The sequence below is a fragment of the Archocentrus centrarchus genome, chromosome 21, assembly GCF_007364275.1.
Source record: "Archocentrus centrarchus isolate MPI-CPG fArcCen1 chromosome 21, fArcCen1, whole genome shotgun sequence".
Classification (NCBI taxonomy): Eukaryota; Metazoa; Chordata; class Actinopteri; order Cichliformes; family Cichlidae; genus Archocentrus; species Archocentrus centrarchus.
This window is the reverse complement of record NC_044366.1, coordinates 25555904-25576266: the sequence shown is the minus strand read 5'-3', so window position 1 is coordinate 25576266 and position 20363 is coordinate 25555904. Positions and strand designations below refer to the sequence as shown.

The following is a 20363-nucleotide window of genomic DNA, read 5'->3' as shown; positions in this document are numbered from 1 at the left end:
AGCAGGTGTCCAAGTCCCGGCAGACCTTACCGTTTGTGTAAATGTCGGTCGACTTAGTCGGAGTACAGCCCATCTCTCCAGAATTTACGGGAGCCGCTCTCCATTGAACACAGAACCCCGGCGGTAAACAGGAAAACCTATCTGGCTTGTGGTTCTCAGAGAAATGATGGAGATCAGTTTGGTGTTTTCACTTGAGGCTCAGAGACCTCACTCCTCCCCTAACACGGAATATGACACGCGACAGGCTGCAGGTTGTCATTTCACACTTTAAAAGACATAAGATAAAACTTTAATGATCCCACGACGGGGAAATTTGTGCATTACAGCAGCCCAATACAGAGAAAAAATGAAAAGGATGAGTAAGAACAAGTAACTAAACTAAAAACTAAAAACCAGCCGTAGTCAGTTTTAAACACTTATCACTCAAAATAAAAATGTTTTTATTCAACAGTGGTAAATATATGTCATTGCACTTTTTTCCTGATGGAGAAAAAAACCCCACTACTGTTGTTAGAGAAGTTACTAAGAAACCGAGCCAAATGTTTCATACTTGTGCTTTTTAGGTGATACCGGGTTTAATTTTGCCCCTGCTGTTTCCAAACACCATTCCCACATGTGAATGACAAAGTATTAAAACCCACACAGTAAAACGAGTTTTGTTGCTTCAAATCTGTTTAGTGGTTTAGTAGAACATAAGTATACAAGATCTCATGCTGCAATACTTTAAGTTGCAAGTAACATCCCCTTTTAGCCACTAAAAGTTTTTATTGACATTTCAACTTTGATAACTTAGTAAGCAAAAGTGTAGAAAATAAAAAAATATTAAAAAATTTCCATTATTGCCAAAACAAAAAGTGTTCAGTAAGTTTTTGGAAATCAATCACTTAAAGAGAAAAAAGGAAAGGATAAAGTGTTATTCAACATTTCTTTATTTTAAGATAAATGCACTGCTTCCTTAAAGAACAATCAAAAGTTTCCCCATCAAAAACTGTATTTAGCTGGCTCTTTATTCAAGTTGAAAATCCACAGGTTAAGCATTGAGGGGGGTGGGGGGTGTCCTGCCCCAGGTAGCAAAAAGTGACTGAACCATAGGTCTTTTACTTACGATGTGAGGTGTGTGGCTTCTTTGCTCTGCTCATTCAAGTGTCATAGGAACACATCCGCCCAGAGTTTTAACCCGAGGTCGTGCTCTGCCATTGCTACGCAAAGTACTGAGCACCTTAACCAAGGCATTCCCTTTTAAAGTGCATTCTTGCAAAAGTAATATGCAATACAGCAGGTGCTGTATCAGACTTAAAACTATACTTTCTCATGTTAATAATGTTCACAACTGCATTTTCTGTGTTTTGCTGCTTAGAAAAACAACCATACAATGCACAAAACAGGGAAGCCTCAGGAAACCTTTGGTAGAGGGCAGGTGCTAAGGTGTTGAACTTGGGCTTGGATGTGTGAGCCTATGCCACCGTGTTGCCGTGACAGTTCCACTTTATAGCAGAGATCATGTGCTGGTGTCTGACAAGGTGTCTATCACGTCGCTCTCGTACATGTCACACTCCAGGGTTAACGAGAGTCGAAGCGGCGTCTCTAGCATCATCTTGTCCTGATTCGGCAGTGGCGTTTCCAAAGACATGATGCTAGTGTCTTCCAGTCTCGGTGTGGCTAGAAGGTCATCAGGTTCTGAAGTGTTCAGCATCTTCATCAGTGCCGGAGTGTTCAAGTTGCCTCGCACCTTGTCATTGATGTCTGTGCCTTAGTGGAAACAAATGGAAACACTTCATCTTCTGAGGTGGATGCCACTCATCTAATTCCATTTATACAGACTTAAAGGGACAGTTAAAATTAATTTAATGTAATTTCCTCTTTAGCCTATAGTGCTATTAGTCTGAGTTGTTCAAAAACTAATATACAGGAAATCTTCTCTAGCACATTTTTATTTATTAAATCATGGTTCTGAGGTCATCACCACCGGTTCATTGGTTATAAAATCTTATGGGCTCTTTCATCCTGATTATCATTAGGTACAATCAACCACTGTAATTTGTTGCTAACAAATGCTGCATATGTATAGTAATGCCGGGCACAACAAACCCCACTCTTTTCAAATTCAAACCACCTCCATGCGAGTGAAGATGATCCTTGCCTAGGAATTAAATCTAAGGCAGTAGACGAAGGCTGGCGATGTCTGAATTTCTTCCCCTGGTGCAGTGTGCTCACTCATTTCCAGCTTTAGGCGTGTTGTTTAGGTAGCTATGCTAGCACACAGTATGGGCACTCTCATTGCGCATGCGCAGCAGCCTATATTAAAGCATGAAGTAGTGAATGCGTGGAGTCGAGGCGTTTTGATTCTTGTTTTTGTTTCCCCAGTCATTTTGATACTCGATAATGTTAGCTCGCACATCGTTAACATGGCAATTAAGATATTATCGTAGATGATATATATTGCACACCCCTAGCCCACGGACAACAGTGATATGCTTCCTACTGCAACAAATGCATATGATGTCTTTTTTCAGCTGAGACATGGCCAAAGATATGTGTTAAATGGAGGCCATGAACTCAGCAGGAAGGTGATTACAAAGAACAAAAACAATTATGAATACTTCTAAAGCTGAATTATTTAGAAAATATTTTCCAAAGATAAAACCAACCAATATAGGCATCTGTGTCACCAATGTACATCTCAATACAGTGGCCAAGCATCGTCACAGAGAAAGTGTCATCTCTTTTCAGTCCCAGTGCCTGCCAAAGAAAGACAAAAAGCAACTTTAACTTTAAAAAAAAAATAAATTAATAACAAATAATAATAATAATAATAATAACAGTTTTGCTTTGACCATGCTTTGATGTGCTCACAATAAATTGTAATGATTTCAATGGCTGCTAGTATTCTGGACTGTACACTATAACCTGTGTCACCACACAATTAAAATAAATAAATAAATAAATAATAAATAAATAAAAGAATGCTTTTTAAGAGCCAAAAATAAGAATCAAAACCAAATAATGCCAAAGTTCTGAATGATATCTTTGGCTTTTAAACAAGACATACCTCTAACTGGGGATACATCTATTGAACAGAAAATAATTCTTCCAACTGTATTTGATGCTTTTCATCACAACACAGCAGCAAAGGTTCATCTGTTTAGACTGAACTGCTGGTCACACAACACAAGGAATCAAACTGGTAGTTTAATGAGTTCCACTGTTTGGGGTTTCCGCTAGTGTACTGGCAGCCTGATGCTCCTCTAAGTCTAAATTATTAAGCTTTAACCTTAATTTGCCACTGTTTTTTATTAGCTTTGTACAGAAGCCAAATTTAAAGGTTTAGAGCTGAATAATTTTTAGTGTTAGTCATTTTATATTAAGCTGTATTCCTTTTATATCCTATTTGTTCAGGTCTACTCTGCATTATCATCATTAATTTTCTTTACTTGTGATACATTTTGCAATTACATGCCGTGTTGGTAAATAAAACACTTAATGATCACTGCAGCCAGCAGCAGTATGATTGTGCATAACCATGTTGTTGATAACACTGGACACTTTTAAAGTGAACCTGTAGCACTCCTCTCCGCCGAGGCCGGACCCAAGCCCAGATGAGAAAGGAGGAGGTTTGTGCGTGGGGCTAGCTCCCCCAAAATGTAAAAACACCCTTGCTACAGAGACTTACAGTGGTGTCAGCTCTAAGCCCCCCTTGGGGAGAAGAAAAACAAATAAGTAACTGTAGAACATCTAGAGATTGTCTACACAAACCAAGGCATAATGTTTTGGGGTTAAAATATTTTAGTGTGTGAAAATTTGGTTCTTGATAAGTGTGTTTTAAAAAAAAAAATATTCTGGTTGATGTCATTTTTTTCTTCCCATCTTAAAAATAGTACCTACAACACCAGTAACATAGTAATTTTTGGAGAAATGCAATTTAAGACCTTAATGTCACATTTTTTTAATAACTCAAGGGAATCCTAACTCCCTGCGAGTGGCCTGAACTAAATGATAAACAAGCAACAAAATCAATGAAGGAAGGGTGATGCAACCGGTTTAAATTTACCGTATGAAAGTAGTCAATAGCACTTTCAAAATCACCCATGAGGCTGTGCACGTATCCTATCGCAGCGTAGGTGGAGGCGTGCTGAGGGATCAACACCAGAGCTTGACGGTGGTACTCCAGAGCCTGGTCATACTTTCTACAGAAACAAACACAGCAGCATGCAAACCTGTTACTCTCTGACTGAACAAAATATCATCAGCAGATGTTTGCAGAAATTTGGCACTATATATCTCATAAGCAGTGCATTTAAAATGATTACAAAAGGGGTTACATGAAGATGTTGGACCTATGGATTCTTCAACATTCAACATCTAAAGGAACATCTAAACAGCTAGTAGCTCTGTGTCCCAACATCCGCAAAAAGCAACTTCTATCACAACCAGAGATTGATGAGCTACAACACAAATGCGATGGCAAGGACATCAGGTCAGGGAGGAAATATCATCATCACCATCATCCCCACACTTGGTACCAAGATTGAGTACCAAGCTCCAATAACAACTGGTACACTGAATGTGAGAACAACCGACCTGAAGATAAAATCGTGGCTAAGCTGGAAACCTGGACCTGGATGTTCTCCACTGTATTTCAGTGGCAGGGGAACAATATGAGAGTCTCACATATGAAGACATGGACAGCACCAGACCCTGACATGATTCACACCTAATGGCTAAAGAAGCTAACTGCACTCCACGAGCACCTGGCAGCACAAATGAACCAGCTGCTAGAGGCTAAGACACACCCGGAACGGCTGACTGAAGGCCAGACAGTCCTGATCCACAAGGATCCCCAGAAGGGACCGATCCCATCAAACCACCGGCCAACAACCTGCCTCAGTACAACATGGAAACTCCTGTCAGGCATCATAGCAGCTAAGATGAGCAGGCATGTGTCACAACACGAGCGGGGACCAGAAAGGAATTGGCAGCAACACCAGAGGAGCAAAACACCAGCTACTGGTAGATAGAGCAGTCACTGTAAGACCAGACTGACCAACCTGTGCACTGCCTGGATTGATTACAAGAAAACCTATGACTCAGTGCCTCACACATTGATCTAGAACTATACAAGATTAACAGGACCCTAAGAGCATTATGTCTGTGTAGATTCTCAGTCATCCAGGTCATAGTAGTCTCTGGAGCTTGAAAAAGGCGACTTTTGGTTGAGAACTGAAGAAGCCTTTCGGATGAGAGGTGAAACGTCTTCAAGAAACAAAAAGAAGTCCAGTCGCCTTTTTCAAGCTCCAGAGAAGACCCTAAGAGCCATCATCAGGAATTCAATGGGGATGTGGAAAACAAAACTATCTATCTATAATCCCAGTTTGTGCTTGGAAATGTGGTCATGATGCACTGCCACAATCTCATTTCTTTAATAACAGATTAATAATGAATCACACTGACAGTTAAACAGTGCTCATGCAATAATTAGTGTATTTTAAGCACAAACACAATATACCACTCTGTAATGAATGTATGCCAAATTGCGTATATATGATTATTCAATTTCTATGTAGTGAAATTAATCAGTAACCATAAAATCCCCTTTAAGCATATCATATATCATTAAGTAATACTTACTTCAGTTTCCGACATACATGACCTAAGTTGTTTAACAGAGGCTCCCACTTGTCCACAGTAACCTTCAATTTAAAGAAACGCAGAAAAAATACACATTAAAAAAATCTTGCATAGAACAATGTTTTCAATACATGCATCACACTGATTAAATCGATTAGCTGTTACCTCGTTCCCTATGGCTTTAATCTTCTCCAGTGCATCAAGAAAATACTTTTCTGCTGTCTTCCAGCTGAAACAGCAAAAACATTCTTAGAAAGCATCCAAATAATCTCTAAAATACATTTTTAACTGTCTGTGTACTAATGCACTGCAACTGTACACTATACGCTTTATGATTTACTCATATTTGCATCTATATATATTTTACTAAGTTCCTATACTGTGTTTCAATACCAAGATTATATAAAAACAAACACACACATTATGGAAAGACTTCCTCAAATGGCCACTCGAGGCTGGTTCCAAAATTGTGTGACTCCCCACCGACTCGCAACACAAACAGAAACACGTTTACAGCCTGCTACACAAAATGCTTTTGGTCTATAAAGTTAAACTCCCCCTTCACGACAACTGAACATGTTTTAGATAACTTAGTTGCATAAATTAATTAATGCTTCACATAATGCATGATATTAAAGGTGAGGCTACCTCTGTGTGCCAATTTCAAAATTACACATTACACAGAGTTTACGACACCAACATCCATTTGCTCACAATAACACACATGCCAATTTTGTCCAACGAGAGGTTCAAGTGTACTTGTGGCTTCATACTCACTCTCCATTTTGAAATGCAACCACTGCCACCTCATGTATGACAAATGGATCCTCTGGAGCGATGCTAAGAGCCTGGCTGAAGAAGCGTTCCGCTAACTTGGAGTTGTTGGTCAATCCATACTCCAGTCCAATGTAGAGCATGGGTAAGTGACACCTGAGTAACAGAGTAGAGGAAACATGAAGGCTGAAGCTATCCTTCCGATCTATCCTCCTATCTCATGTTTTAATAGTACTTCAAACTAATCTGAGTTTAGAGCACTTAAAAATAATATGACCAGTCTTTAAATGTGGTATGTTTAACTAACATTAACTAAAACCAAATTGTCTAGAAAAATGATCAAGCAGTCAAAAAAAAACAAAAACAAACAAACAAACAAACAAACAAAAAAACCAGTACTTAAGCATTAATGTAAAGCGATGGCTTCTGGTTTCTTTCTAGTCCAAACGAGGAGATGCTTTTATACTTGTGGTTGTCAGTATGTCATGTGGCACACATACAGCAAAAATATATGTATGCTAACATAACGTGGATGCTATTAATATTGGTCATATGGAAATTTTTAAATGCTTACTATTCAGAGGACCTTTGTTAGAAATAAACGATTCTCTTGAATCTGTTCTGTGATTGAGGCTCTGACAAAATTCCTTACCAAGTGCAGCTCTGTGTGTGGAGTTAAGCATTCTAGGATACCTCAGTCATCAACTTACCCTTTCATCAGCTGAGCAGCAGTGAAATAGGCAGCCATAGCTTGGTCATGCTCACTCTCCACTGCAAAGGAATGCCCATAGGCAATCCATGCAGGACCGTAAGTCCTCTCCAAAGTGGTGGCTTTGCTAAAGGAAACGTACAATAGCAAATATGTTTGACTGAACCTGAACACAAACCGACAGTTACAATTTTAGTTTTGTAACAAAAAGGATATAGTTCCCTTTAAGAGTGAAGTTAAATACCTGAGGTATCGTCGAGCATGCTCGTTTTTATGGCCAACCATGAGATAGTAACACCCAACAGCAAACCAAGATACCTGATAAAAAGATCCTTGGTTGTTATCAATGCACTACTCAAAAAAAATGCATTAACAGCATAAAGCAATATAACCGACACAATAAATATAGAAAACAACTTACTGGATTATTGGGATACAAGTCTACAAGTTTGTGCGAGAGGTAAAACAACTCTGCATGGAGACAAAAAAACAAACAAAATCATTAAACTGATCTTCAAGACAACCAAACTAAACAGGCTGTATGTATAAATCAGTGTATATTACCATTTGCTTTTCCAAGCTCTACCAGTGTTCCTATGTGGACTGGTAAACAGCTGGCGTGGAAGGGGTCTTTAACCATTACCCTGAAATGCAAACAGAAATATTTCAGATATGTCAGGAGTGATGGAAAATTAATTTCTGACTATGAGCGGTCATTCATAGATCAAAATTTATACAAATATAATCTAGTGTACTTAAAAGAGCACAAAATCTACTGCTTGACTTTATTTTCTTATATTCTACAGTCACAGTGGGTCTGCCATAAAATAACCTGCGGCTCTCTGTATTTTTTTTTCCTGACAATTCAAAAGCAAACTAAAATGAAACCCCGGGATACCTACATTGAAGTGAGCTTGTAGCACATCTTGAAATCACAGTTATAATAATGCCTCTCAGCAAGAGACACCACTACATCCAAGTTGTCCTGAAGACCATTGACCATCTCTGGCACTACCAAATCACTGGGCTTGTTATACTGCAGAGTGAAGCAGAGAAAGTGTGTGTCATATGTATGTCTGTGAAAGTGCGTAGCAAGGTTAAAATGTGAGAAGGTGAGAAAACAGACAAAACAAGATCTTGGGGGAAAAAAGAAGAGAAAGAAGACCAATGGAAAGAGACTGAGATAAAAAACAGGACAGAATATCCAGGATACAGCAACAACAGAATGCACAGTCTCACTCTATGCATTGATGCTTATAATGAAAGACTCATTTTTCTTTAATTTGTCATCAGCAATAGCAAACCAATGAGCTCACAGCACTGAGGAATAACCTTAATCATAAATTCACTGTTGACTTTGGCACTTTGGTTGCATTCCATGAGAAAAAAAAGACATAAAATATCACCAGGCTTATAGACTCATAGTTAAAACCAAATGTACACCCCCCCTACCTTCTTTAATTTATTCTCAAAAAGGAAGTGTAACAGCTCCTCCTCTTCCTCAGTGCACTGTTGACCCAAAGGAAGTGAGTCAAGGAACTCTTTCTCTGTTGACAGAAGAAAACATGGACAATTAAATACGTACAGTTAATATGCAAGTTACTGAAATTATAATGCATTTATGTTCAGAAAAGGAAATGCTTAGTGCACACTGCGGGCAGAGATGAGTTTCACCTTCCTGTGCAGTCAACATGTGGTGGGATGTTAAAAGGTCAAAGGCTTCAAAGCAGTAGACATCCAGTTTCAAGGCCTCTTTGTAGCTGGAGGTGGCCAGTGGTCTGTTATCCATTGCATCATAGATCTTACCCCGCAGGAGACAGATGGAGCTGTTGATCTGCAACATTTCAAAGGGAGCACAGGTGAACAGAAAGAAAGGTTAATGTCCATGATATTCCACATAAATTCATATAGTGATAATACTCCATACATAATGAGACCGGACAGCATTTTGAGAGAATTCTCCCATCCTGACAGGGATGCCTTTTCCCCACACAGACTTTATTAGTGCGGCTTGTGCAGAGCCATGGCTCGGTGGCTGAGAGTGTCTGACTGAGTTCCAGACGCCTGAATGTGAGCTTGAAGCCATTTATAATTTTTAACTTGCTTGATGTGTAGGTTCTCACCAGTTTTTGAGAAAAAAAAAACTTGAGCATCAGTAGCTACTAAATATAGGGACCATTCTTTGTTTTCATATGGCTCAACCCCTCCTATTATCGTTATATTCTCCTAAGAACACTTGTTTGCCTCATTTAACTTCCCTCTGTATCGCATCATGCAGCTGATGCTCTCAAGTAATTTAGGTCCTTTTTTTCTTCTTTCAGCATTTGTTAGTGTGTTTTCCTCTTTATTATCTGTTGTGTCTGTTTTAGTTTTGCGTGGACAAGTGACTACCCAAAATGCACTGCGATCCCTGAGCTGTATTTCAATATCATCAGGTAGACCAGTCAGCAGCTGTGGTGTTCACTGGTTACCCTCAAGGTGAGGAAATGGTTCATTTAGTGCTGTGCCGAGCTTACAACAACAACTGCAATGCAGGACAGGGAACAAGGACTCACTGGAGAGGCAGTTCATTACTGCTATTTTTTTAATTTGTCAGATTGCAGAGGAGCACTGTACATAAGCTACTTTCAGCTGCTCCATTAATCACAAGGGGTCGCCACAGCGGGTCGCTCCACAAGGTTGATTTGGCAGAGTTTTGAAGCCAGATGCCCTTCCTGACGCAACCCCAAAGGGATCTGTGTTTTCTCCCAGAAATGACCCGGGGACACTTTCCCTTGTTAGGGAAATATGTAAAGTACTACACTAAGGAGCCACTACAGGAGCATCAGATAGAATTTAATTCTGTAAGAAAAACTGTACATCAAAAAGTCCTTTAAATCACCACTTATTGCTCTGCAGTTATTACACCGACAATACAATAAAAGCTGAAATAATATTGGTTGTGTAGTACTTCATAAAATCAACCGCTCTCTCTCATAAAATAAACAATTATCTGATGTGAATATTGCAAGTGAAAAATGGCTTGTGTTTTCTAGTTACAAATTATTTTTTGCAGAACACAGAACTTGCCATGCCTATAATCAATGGAGATTGATGTACTGCAAGATTTTCAGACTAATAAAACAAAAACTTGCTATTATCAAAAATGGTAAAATAAAGTATGTAGAGAGACTGCCTATGAGACTGCATTTAAACATTCTGAAATGTTAGTACGTGCAACCCAAATTGAGGATTTATGCTATTTATGCCAATAAGATTTTTAAAAAGTTATAGGAGTGAAAACGGCTCCTGTTAAAGGTGGAAACAGAAAACATGTTCCACAAAAGGCAAAAATATACCCTGAAGTATAACCAGGCTATGAAGGCATGTGAGGACGAGATACCATCAGCTTGTGGTGTGGGAACCAAAAGTCAACAAATGACTCGACTGAGCTTTGCTGGAGCACTCACTAGTTGCACTCGCTAGCGGTACGAACAAACCGTGGATGGAAATTTCTGACATAGTTACTTGGTGGAAAAGCAGTGCTTTAAGCAGCTAAAAAGCTTAAAATGTTCCACCCAAGATGCAACATTCAATTATATTGTATGACATTACTAAGCAGGCTCCTGAAGAGTTACAAGGTTAGGTTATTTTAGGTAAAATAAGTTGTTAAGCAGTTATTTCATACTTTTATTTAAAATTTCGAGAAAAAACACACCACTGTCAAACACTGTTCAGTATTCAATTTTCTATATCATAAGAAATATAATCACTGTTGCAAAGTTCCCTGAAATATGTGAATTAAGTGTGTCCAAACTTGTGAGTAGTACTGTATATGCTCTAAAACAGGAGTACAATGTGGGCAGATGACATGTTGTCCAAATATAATTCACCCAGCATAAACACTATATTTCAGTGGCAACCCAGACTTACAGAGGCAGGGGACATGTCCCAATCCTTGGTTGATTCTAATGTTTCACTATCTTCCTTTCCACTCCTGTCCAAAACCTTTTTACTACCTGGCTCTTCTGCATCCAAAATATCCAAGGCCTGCTGGAACTCTTTGGCAGCATACTAGAAAAGCAAAAATAAGTAAGTCAGAAGCATTAAAAATATCAGACATGTCTACCTAGTTAATTTAGAAGACTACCAAAAAAAAAAGTTTAACTGGTATGTTGTATATCTCCATTTACTTACATGACACCTAGCAGCAAGATACTGACAAGCTCCGAACAACTGTTCAAAAGAAGACACACGATGTTTCAGACTGTGGACTGACATAAGCCAGACTATGCTGCCGACTTTTTGTGGCGACTGGTTTAACTTTAGCATACACCACATACGTATTAATTAGCATTATAAACGCAACCATCCACTTTTCAACACTATCAAAACTCACTTTGTCAAGTTTCCGTGAACGGAGGGCGTGGGAGGCTCTGTGGTACTGTGAGGTCAGATAAAGGCACTGAGCAAGCCAGTAGATGTCCTGGGGATCCTCTGCATGTAAACAAAGAAGGTGTTATCAATGTTGAGGTTAGAAAGTCATCGGTAATGCCACCGCTAAGATGCTAGTCCGCCAGAACCGCTAGTACAACTTTCTTTTCGGCTAATAACACAACAACACGAAACCAATTCTTACGAAATGCCAGAGAAAACGACACTAGCTCTGCTGCTAAAGGTAACAGACTGATTAGTGAAGAAATGCTGCATTACACAGGGTAGTCACTAACAGAACTACCGTAATTCACTCACCGTGAGAGAGGGATGCTATCTTGTCGGCCCAAAACAGAGCACTCTGGTACTGCTGCTGCAAAACACACAAAGGCACAACATCAGTCTCTAAAATAAATGTTATACGGCTTACTGGTTGCTATCTTTTTAGACAGGAAAACGATAAAGTTCTGCTACCACTGACGTGCTAACCCCCCACCCCCCAAAAACTAGCGTGTGCTAGCAACACAGAAACTAATAAATATTTTGCTACCTGATCAATGTACTGCCGCACCCGCTTTCTAAGTCTGTCGAGATTCATTTTGACTTTTTAAATTCGACGTTGACGTTCTGACTATCAAAAGTATGTCATTCTAAGAGACGGAGAAAGCTTTGCACTAAAACAGCAGGTGAGATCTCGCTAGCTGCGCAAAATCAAATACGCGGCTTCTTTCTGCAACGAGTGCTCCGCTAAACCATACCGTAAGGAAACTAGATCGTGATAGAAAGTTCCACCTTTTTTTCCCCCACCATGTAGCTCTCTATCATTTAACATAAATATTAAATGATAATATTATATAAAACAAGTGTTTCAAAATCAACAAAGCATGCAGCATTTGAAATTTATAAAACAATAACAAATACTAGATGGCATAAAGTTTTATTTATTGTATATGTTTTTATTTTTAGGTGTATTAGGGGTTCTGGACCTTTTAAATACACCAAAAAGCAAATGACTTTTTAACACAATGAGGCTGTTTATTTATTAGGAACCAGGATTCTTGGGTACATCTGGTGATATTTCTTTCTCTGGTAGTGCATTTGGTTTAAAGATAAGGGCTGACTCCTTGTGTATCTCTGCTCCTGTTGCCTCTTCCTTGTTGCTGTTTCCTTCTTTTCATTTGCTTCAGAATCAGCTTTGACATTTTTTCTCATTGCCCGCATGCGCAGGACTGCGCGTGTTTGCATCTTTGGTTTGCTTTTGTTCTTTACCACATTTCCTGTTCATCTTGTCAGGTTTTTCTTGTCCCTAGCATTAACACACAACATTGGGTTTTTACATTTTTATCTGTACAGCACTGTTAAACAGAAGCATGTGGAACGTAGACGTTATGGGATGCAACAAAAAAGAAAGAAAGAAAAAGAATGAAACCTTTTGCTGATTTGCTCTGTCTCGTGGGTAGTGAGCAATTCTTTCCATCACCTCAAGAGTTCTGAGCCAGTCCTTGTGCCAGCTCCTCACACTATAGTAAGGTTTGCATTGGCTCAGTCTAAATTGGATCTTTTTATTCTTTTTGGCAATACTGAGCATTTCCAGCTGTCGCTTTTTGCTCCCAAGTCTATATTTAAGAGAGAGAGAGAGAAAAAAAAAAAAAAAACAGCACAATAAGGCCTACCTTATTTCTTTGAAACACTTATTGTTCTGACATTATTTATTAAAAAACTTAACTAACTGTTTTTTTATATAGTAATTTGTGTTGTCAGCTCTTCCAGGTGTCCTCATAATATGTGATATCTTCTCTCTAAGTATGTTGTTTTCTCTCTGAATCGTCACCGCTCTCATAGCTTCAATCTTAATGCAACACAATGTGATTAGGCAGTTTTAACTAGATGTATATTAAAAACAGTGTCACGCCAAAACATTGTTATTACTTTGTATCACTTCAAACTTAACAATACTACACTCTACATTCACTGGAGGTAAAAACTGGCCTACTGTAATTATAATTATTAATTTCAACTGGTTAGAAGAGAACAACCTCATGTTTCTTCTGGTTGAGAGTCATATGACGACATATCTCTGGTGGACCCGTGTTTACTATCGGTTTTGCTGCCTTCACCTTGGGGAAAGAAAAAACACATACATTTCTGTCTGAGGCAGTGAACAGCGATAATCTCGACTTTAACATAACTAATCTGATTAGTTCCAAGACATTTGGAATATTGGAAAATGATGAAAAAAATATTTAGCCATTTTCTCCTAACTCCTTTTCTGTGCATTTCATATACAGCCTTGTCCCATTTCTGCGGCAGGTATTTGTTTATCGTGTGAAGCAAGGGCACATATACAGGATGCAGCAACGGGTCCCTGCAAAGAGAAAAACAGAAAACACAGCTGCAAACGTTCAAGTGCCTTACACTCACCAATAAAAAAACAAACAAACAAACAGGCTCACACATTTCAGTGACACCGGATGAAACAGAATAGAACTGTAAGAAATCAAATCCACAGGGGGATTGTTTTGTAATGGCTCGTGATTTTGGAAGTTGTAAAATTACAAAAAAAAAAAAAAAAGTTAAGACAGTAACAAACATTTCTTCTCTCCACCCAAAATGCTTAAAATCTCTCTCAGGAACTTTTTCTGTCTGTGTTACCACTGTGGTCTAAAAGCCCACAAAGATTGTGCAGTTAAGTCTGCTGACATGCAAATATATGTTTATTAAAGAGACGCCTAGTCTCTCTGTGTGGCAGTATGTGTTTCTGTTTCATAGGCAGTAGGCTTAACATGAACTTAATTTAGATCTGGTCCCTGCCATGTAAACAAAGCAACTCCCTCCAAAAGGTTCCTCCCTAGAAAGTTCCTGCAGTGGACAATAGGCTAATAAATAAATAAATAAATAAATAAATAAGTTAATTAAGCAGTAGAAATGGCACTTTTTAAAAAGTGTCCAGCATCTCTTAATCCAAATAAATAGGACAGTCTGTGAACAGGCTGCGTCAACAGTTGGCGCATGCGCCAATAAATTAATTAGAGTAAACAATATGCTTGCAAACTCAGTGCCTCCGGGCTCTCTGACTCACCTTGCGGTCTGTGGCTGTCGTGCTTTCTTGATTTCTTCCTTCATCTTTCCAAGAATGCGTTCAACCATCCACGCTGACGGACGGCTCAGAGAACTGCAGTCTGTTTTGCGCCAGTCATACACGGTTGCCATGACAGCGGCTCGAGAGAGCGGAGATGAATGGTTTCAAGCGATGCGCTTGTTTGGTTTGTTCCACACAGAGAAACACATACAGCCATAGAGATAGGCTAATTAGTGAGCAGGCTGCAAAATGAGCTGCTGTGCGAAGATCCATTTACACGCAGCTGGAAACGAGCTAGAACACAAGCTGTGTTTTTAACGTTTCGACTTTTAAACTGTAAAAATTAAACAAATAATAATAACCTCCATGTTTTAAACCGACAGTGAAAAAAATCAAACGTAGAATTAATTTATAACATATGCATTTGATATTCAGGTCTCTTGTGTTTTATGCCCAAAGAAACCTGCATCAAAGCAACTTAAACTGACACTAGTGCAAACACAGTTTATACACAAGAAATTACTCATGCCTGGCCACGAGGGAAAAAAAATGCTAGGAAAGTTAATAAACTGGATACACAAAGCATCACATGTCTATACTGTGGTATCGTGTTGGTATCTCCATTGGTAGTATTCTGCATATTATCCGTGGGGAAAAAAACATAAAAGGAGCAAATCATCAAAGGTTTGTTGAATGAATCCCATTCAGGTGAAATGACTCCATGAATGAATATACATACAACACTTCCCCCTACTGACAGGAACTGGCTACAACGACTATCAGTACAAATGGCATAATTACTGTTCAAATCCCACACAAGAAAGAATAAAAAGCAATCATAAAACAAATCACATCATCATTTTTCATGCCCATAAAATGTTTCCTTTATAGTCAGCCTGAAAAATAATCTCTAACCTTCACTTCATGCATATTTCAAACCTGTAGATACTTAAAAATGTAAGCAAACTATTCTACAAGTTTAACGAGTCCATTACACAACAGCACAGCTGTCTGAGACATTAGCAGCTGATGTAAATCTGTCATAGCTAAGGGCTTCATGTCAATACCCCCCCCCCCCCCCCCACAGCATAGACTTGGCTCAGTGTGCAGGAAGCACTGTCATGAATGAATTATATGCAATAAAACATTTCCAGTCCACTTTGTTATTTTGCTGAATAAGAACAGATGTGTTGATGGGACAGATGGGGAATACCAAGATGAAAAAATTGTGCTGCATGCCTCTTGCTCTCGTCCTTCCAATTTTTTTTCTTTTCTATCACACAAACAAAAAAAAGTTCACAATTTTTTTGATCAACAGTTAAATTGAGATAGTGTGGAAATTTCACTTTTTTCACCTTTTTTTTTCACTTCTTTGTGAAACTTTACTTTCTTTAACAAAGTCTTTAAAGTTGTGTGATTATAGTACGAGCAAATGTGTCACAAATTCTGAATTTGTTTCAATTCTAAACTGTTTTGAAGGGATTCTTGTGTAACTTTGGCTTTATGTATTTATTTACATAATGATGTATTTGTTGAAATTTTCTGGCTAAAAACCAAAGTTGCATTTCTTTTGCAGACTGCAGGCCACATTTGGACATAAAACTCAAAAGCCTTTCCAGGGACTGCTGCAGAAAAGCAACTTTACGGCAGGATACTATCGCCACTAACCTTCATAGTGGGGATAGAGTGTTTCTGCTGATGCACAGTGTTTTATTCAGTCCAAATAAAGATTTAATGTGATAACAAAATGCTTAAACTTTGGTCTTATAAGAACATAGACACTTCTATTTTCAGACTCTCAGGTGTGCAATCTAGCAAAAACTTTCCCTGATCTCAATACACTGTTGAAATTAACTGGCAAAATATAACTATAAGATTCACTTATTCGAAGAAAACCCTCAAATACTAAAGGAGGACATGGAGAAAAGAACCATGTTGATGGCTGCACAGAACCTTACAGCCATGCAAATCTTTTGTTGGCTTAAATAGTGGCTGTCTCACATAAATAGGTTTTGAGGATAGGCTGCAATTGGCAGATTTAGGGTTTGATTTGGGATTTGCTGGGAAGATTCCTTTGTAATTGATGAGTATTTTTTTCCCCCCAGGAATTCAAGTAGACACAATATCACATCATTAAAAAAAAACCAAAGCAAACAAAACAACAAAATCTAATTTCAGCTATATTTCTATGTTAAAACGCTTATATATTGAAATTAATATTTGTTAAAGTTCCCATATTAAAGTGTATATATACATGTGTGTCTTAAATTTATAATAAACCTAGGTCTAGAATAATGGAAATAAGTAGTTATGTCTAGTTGTCTAGTTGTGATGTCAAAATTCTATTTAAATTAATTTTTCTGAAAAAAAAAAAAGAGAAAATCATGTAGTGCTTCTTGTTAGTACCTCAAGTAATTCAGGAAGGCGATAATGATGCATTTAATGAAGCTTGTTTTTGGGTTTTGTTCAGAACGTCAGGGGATGCTAACAGCTCCAGGAGCTCCCAGAGGTGGATCTTCTATTGCACTGTTGTGGGAATGGGCGCTAAGAAAGACGGTCTCTTTGGGACTGGGGACTGACGGCAAGAACAGAAAATCATGCAAACATCACTGTTTGTGAATGTGTAGCTGTGTGTGTGTGTGTTTGTGTGTAATGTTTCAGAGTTGCAATCGTTTAATCTACTGAGATGTGTGTAACAATCACAGAGAAAGAAGGCGAAACAATTGCTTACAGTTGCAGAGGTGAAAACACACAAAATGTGTTTTTTTTTTTTTATCACTAGAGCTCAACATCTGTGAGACATCAGATTAACCAGTGCCATCAGATTATCCAATTCCATCACCATCCCTGTTTCATTATGTTCAGCATGCCACCGATAGAGGAAAAAACACAAACACAGTCTCCCCTGTTAGCCACCTTGTTTCTGCTGATTGAAGCAAACACTACAAGTTTACTTAAATCTGGCACAATTTCCTTATTTTCTTGTCTAAGCCTGTGACCAGTACAACAGAAGATCAACAAAAGGAGCACATTTCCCTGAGGTCAGGGATAAGTTTTTTTTTTTTTTTAATCTGTGTGATGGAAGTGACTATGGTAACAGGTCCCATGAGAAGATCCTGTTGAGAGATGGCTGCATCACACTGACTCCCAGCCTGCTTGTTAGAACTGCTGAAGAGACACCTGCAATTAAGGAGTTGTGTAATTAGAATGAACAGTTGACAGATTTAATCAATTTTTCTCATCAAAATCATCCTGACATCTCATTTTCTAGTTAGCAGTCAGTTTACATTGCTCGTACCTTTCAAATCAACAGTCTTCAAATGGGGAACTGACCAGGACACAGAAGTGCTTCCTCTGCCTTTAAGAGCTCTTGTCTCCACACCCAGTGATCATCTATCAGACTGCTGTTAAAGAGCCATTACAAACACTGTCTTGACCTTTTTAAAAATAGAAACAGACATGAGAGACACTGCTAATTTTGTTTTTTTAGAGTTGACTCTGTTCAACCACTATCTAGTGTCACAGAATAAGGGTACAAACCAGAAAGTACAAAAACATATGTTGTCAACAGTAAATGTTTGAGCTTTTGCATGAGTGCCATAAGCCACTTGGACTTCTGCAACTGTTACACTTCTCAGTGGTTAAAACTTAACTCTAACAACAAGTGAAAACCCTTGTCACTTGATATGTAGAAAGCTGTTTTAAAGTGAACACAATTTTCACGTAATGGATGGTAGAATAGGTAACGACTCTAAAGCACCGCTCTTGGTCCTGCTGCTCCATTAATGCTGCTGAGCTATAGAGGAATGGATGCTTTGACTGGAAAATAAGCTTTATCCCTCTGAAAGTGGCTCTTTTGATGACAGTTAGGTGCATTCATGCTGCACTTCCTTCTGAATGCAGGAAGTTTGTCCTATTTTAATTCGCAAACCCATGTAGGCCTATATCTCAGATAGATCTGTGCTATGAAAAGGTATAAATAATGAAGGCTGCAGTCTTTATAAGTTAAAAAAGACCCACAGCACTGTTACGTAACAGTGGAATGAGTTATGAGGATAACAAATTAGCCAGAGTAGGCTTGAGTACAGTAACATTCAGGAGTAATCAGCTGCACTACTCTAACACAAAATCGGATTTGTGCTCATATTTGTCCTCTAAATGTAACCTCAGCTTTTTTCGCATCTATAAATGTCCTCTTGTTTCCCTTGGCAACTTCACCTCTTCTGAACATCGCAGCTTCTTGGTTACTGCAAGGTCCCTCTTGCTTGTATCTTGGTTTAAGACTTGCAAAAATTCCTCATGTATCTTACAGGACAATCCCTATTCTCTGAACACGAGTCTCTCTCTGTCTCTTGCTCCTTATTGAGTGTTTCTAACACAGAAACTTTCAAAATTGTATCCAGTCTGATGGTGACATGCTAAACTGACATTGTTTATCTTGTTTAGTACAAATCTTGGGATGCCTGCTATCCACGTCATAGATCTATGTTTAAACACAATACAGTTGTGGTCAAAAGTTTGTACAAACTCATCATGGGCATGGAGCTCATGTTTTTTTTTATTATTTCTTTGAACTTTTCCTTTTCCAGGATGGAATTATTGGACTCAAATTTAAAGATACACCCCCACTAATGGTATAATGTCCCTTAGCAAGTTGCACCTCAGCCAGATGCTTTTTGGTATCCATCTGACATAGTTATTTCACTACTGTTCTTGGCAGAATTAGTAGAGTTAATTTACATTGGTTGGTTTCCTGGCATGGCACCAGTTTTGAGGTTGAGGATTTGGGAAGGCAATTCCAGCAGCTTAATGTTGGTCTGCTAGCAATGTGTTTGGGATCATTGGGATCATTGTCCTGTTGTAACACTCAGTTGTATCATTACATACAACCATCATTGTCCATCTATGCATTATTCATCTTAGTAATGACACAAAATGTAGCTGCTCTTAAAACGTTTTAAATGCCCACTTATTGTGTGTACTGTAGAATCTCTAAGAACAAATTATTATCTAAACTCTTTCATTATATTCATAGTCACTAAATATGTCAGATTAAGCATCCTAAATATTTTTTATACTTCTGCATTGAATGAAGTAATAATGAAACAACATAAACCACTAACATTTGTTCTCCACCTACTTGTTGCATTTTATTCCCGCACAAACAGTACAAGGCGATGTTTTATTCTTGCAGTTGTGCTGACTCCCAAAAATGTGTACCAAATGTAAACAAATAGAGCAGAACAGAATGGTTCACAACATGGCAGATCACTGGTCAAAGAGGAGATAAAATAGCTGGAGTATTGATGATCTTGTTGGCTCTGCAGGAACCAATCAATCCCATGATCACACAGGGCTGTACATTCAGGAAAACTCTGGCTTCATGAGCATGTCTACGTTACTATATTGTCACAGCAATATAGAGCAATGCAACGCACACAACTACAAGAGGCTAAAAATGGAAAGTGTGTTCATGATAAGGAAGCGAATATGTTCATTATGAGAATTCTCAGTGAACAGGAAACTCCCAGAGAGATGATTATGAAAGGGCGTGATTTGAGTGCAGGATTTATTTTTGGCCATGTGCATCATTAAGAAGTGAGCGTGTGTACGTATCACTTCTGGGTACATTTTCGAAGAGCCTGTGGGGAGTGAGGCTGAAGAATGGCAGTGCCAGGGTCAAAAGATGTTTGGTATGACAGTGACCACTGTAGCATTACTAATATCTGCTCTCATATTGACTGCTCCATTTGATTCCTTCTC

The 20363-nt window shown here is 38.5% G+C and overlaps 2 protein-coding genes across 3 annotated transcripts; both read right to left on the bottom strand.

Annotated features, from left to right (window-relative positions):
- Positions 1–486: 486 nt before the first annotated feature.
- On the bottom strand, positions 487–12253 carry cdc16 (cell division cycle 16 homolog (S. cerevisiae)). Of its 2 annotated transcripts, none has more exons than XM_030757591.1 (18): positions 12072–12253; positions 11840–11891; positions 11487–11584; positions 11285–11323; positions 11021–11161; positions 8783–8942; positions 8561–8655; positions 8011–8144; positions 7673–7752; positions 7530–7579; positions 7353–7426; positions 7110–7235; positions 6403–6555; positions 5791–5854; positions 5626–5687; positions 4049–4184; positions 2649–2739; positions 487–1749 (listed from the first exon to the last, which is right to left on the bottom strand). In XM_030757591.1, exons 1-18 carry the CDS (start codon positions 12117–12119, stop codon positions 1499–1501), a joined length of 1854 nt encoding a protein of 617 aa, XP_030613451.1. In that variant the 5' UTR covers positions 12120–12253; the 3' UTR covers positions 487–1498. The 2 variants fall into 2 exon arrangements, with proteins under 2 accessions (XP_030613451.1, XP_030613450.1); XM_030757590.1 differs by having other exon boundaries at positions 488–1749; positions 11840–11894.
- Positions 12254–12454: 201 nt separating this feature from the next.
- On the bottom strand, positions 12455–14868 carry cfap97d2 (CFAP97 domain containing 2). The gene is made up of 6 exons (XM_030757599.1): positions 14601–14868; positions 13784–13886; positions 13558–13638; positions 13252–13370; positions 12951–13137; positions 12455–12827 (listed from the first exon to the last, which is right to left on the bottom strand). The coding sequence occupies exons 1-6, from the start codon at positions 14729–14731 to the stop codon at positions 12711–12713; spliced, it is 738 nt and encodes a 245-aa protein (XP_030613459.1). The 5' UTR covers positions 14732–14868; the 3' UTR covers positions 12455–12710.
- Positions 14869–20363: the final 5495 nt, after the last annotated feature.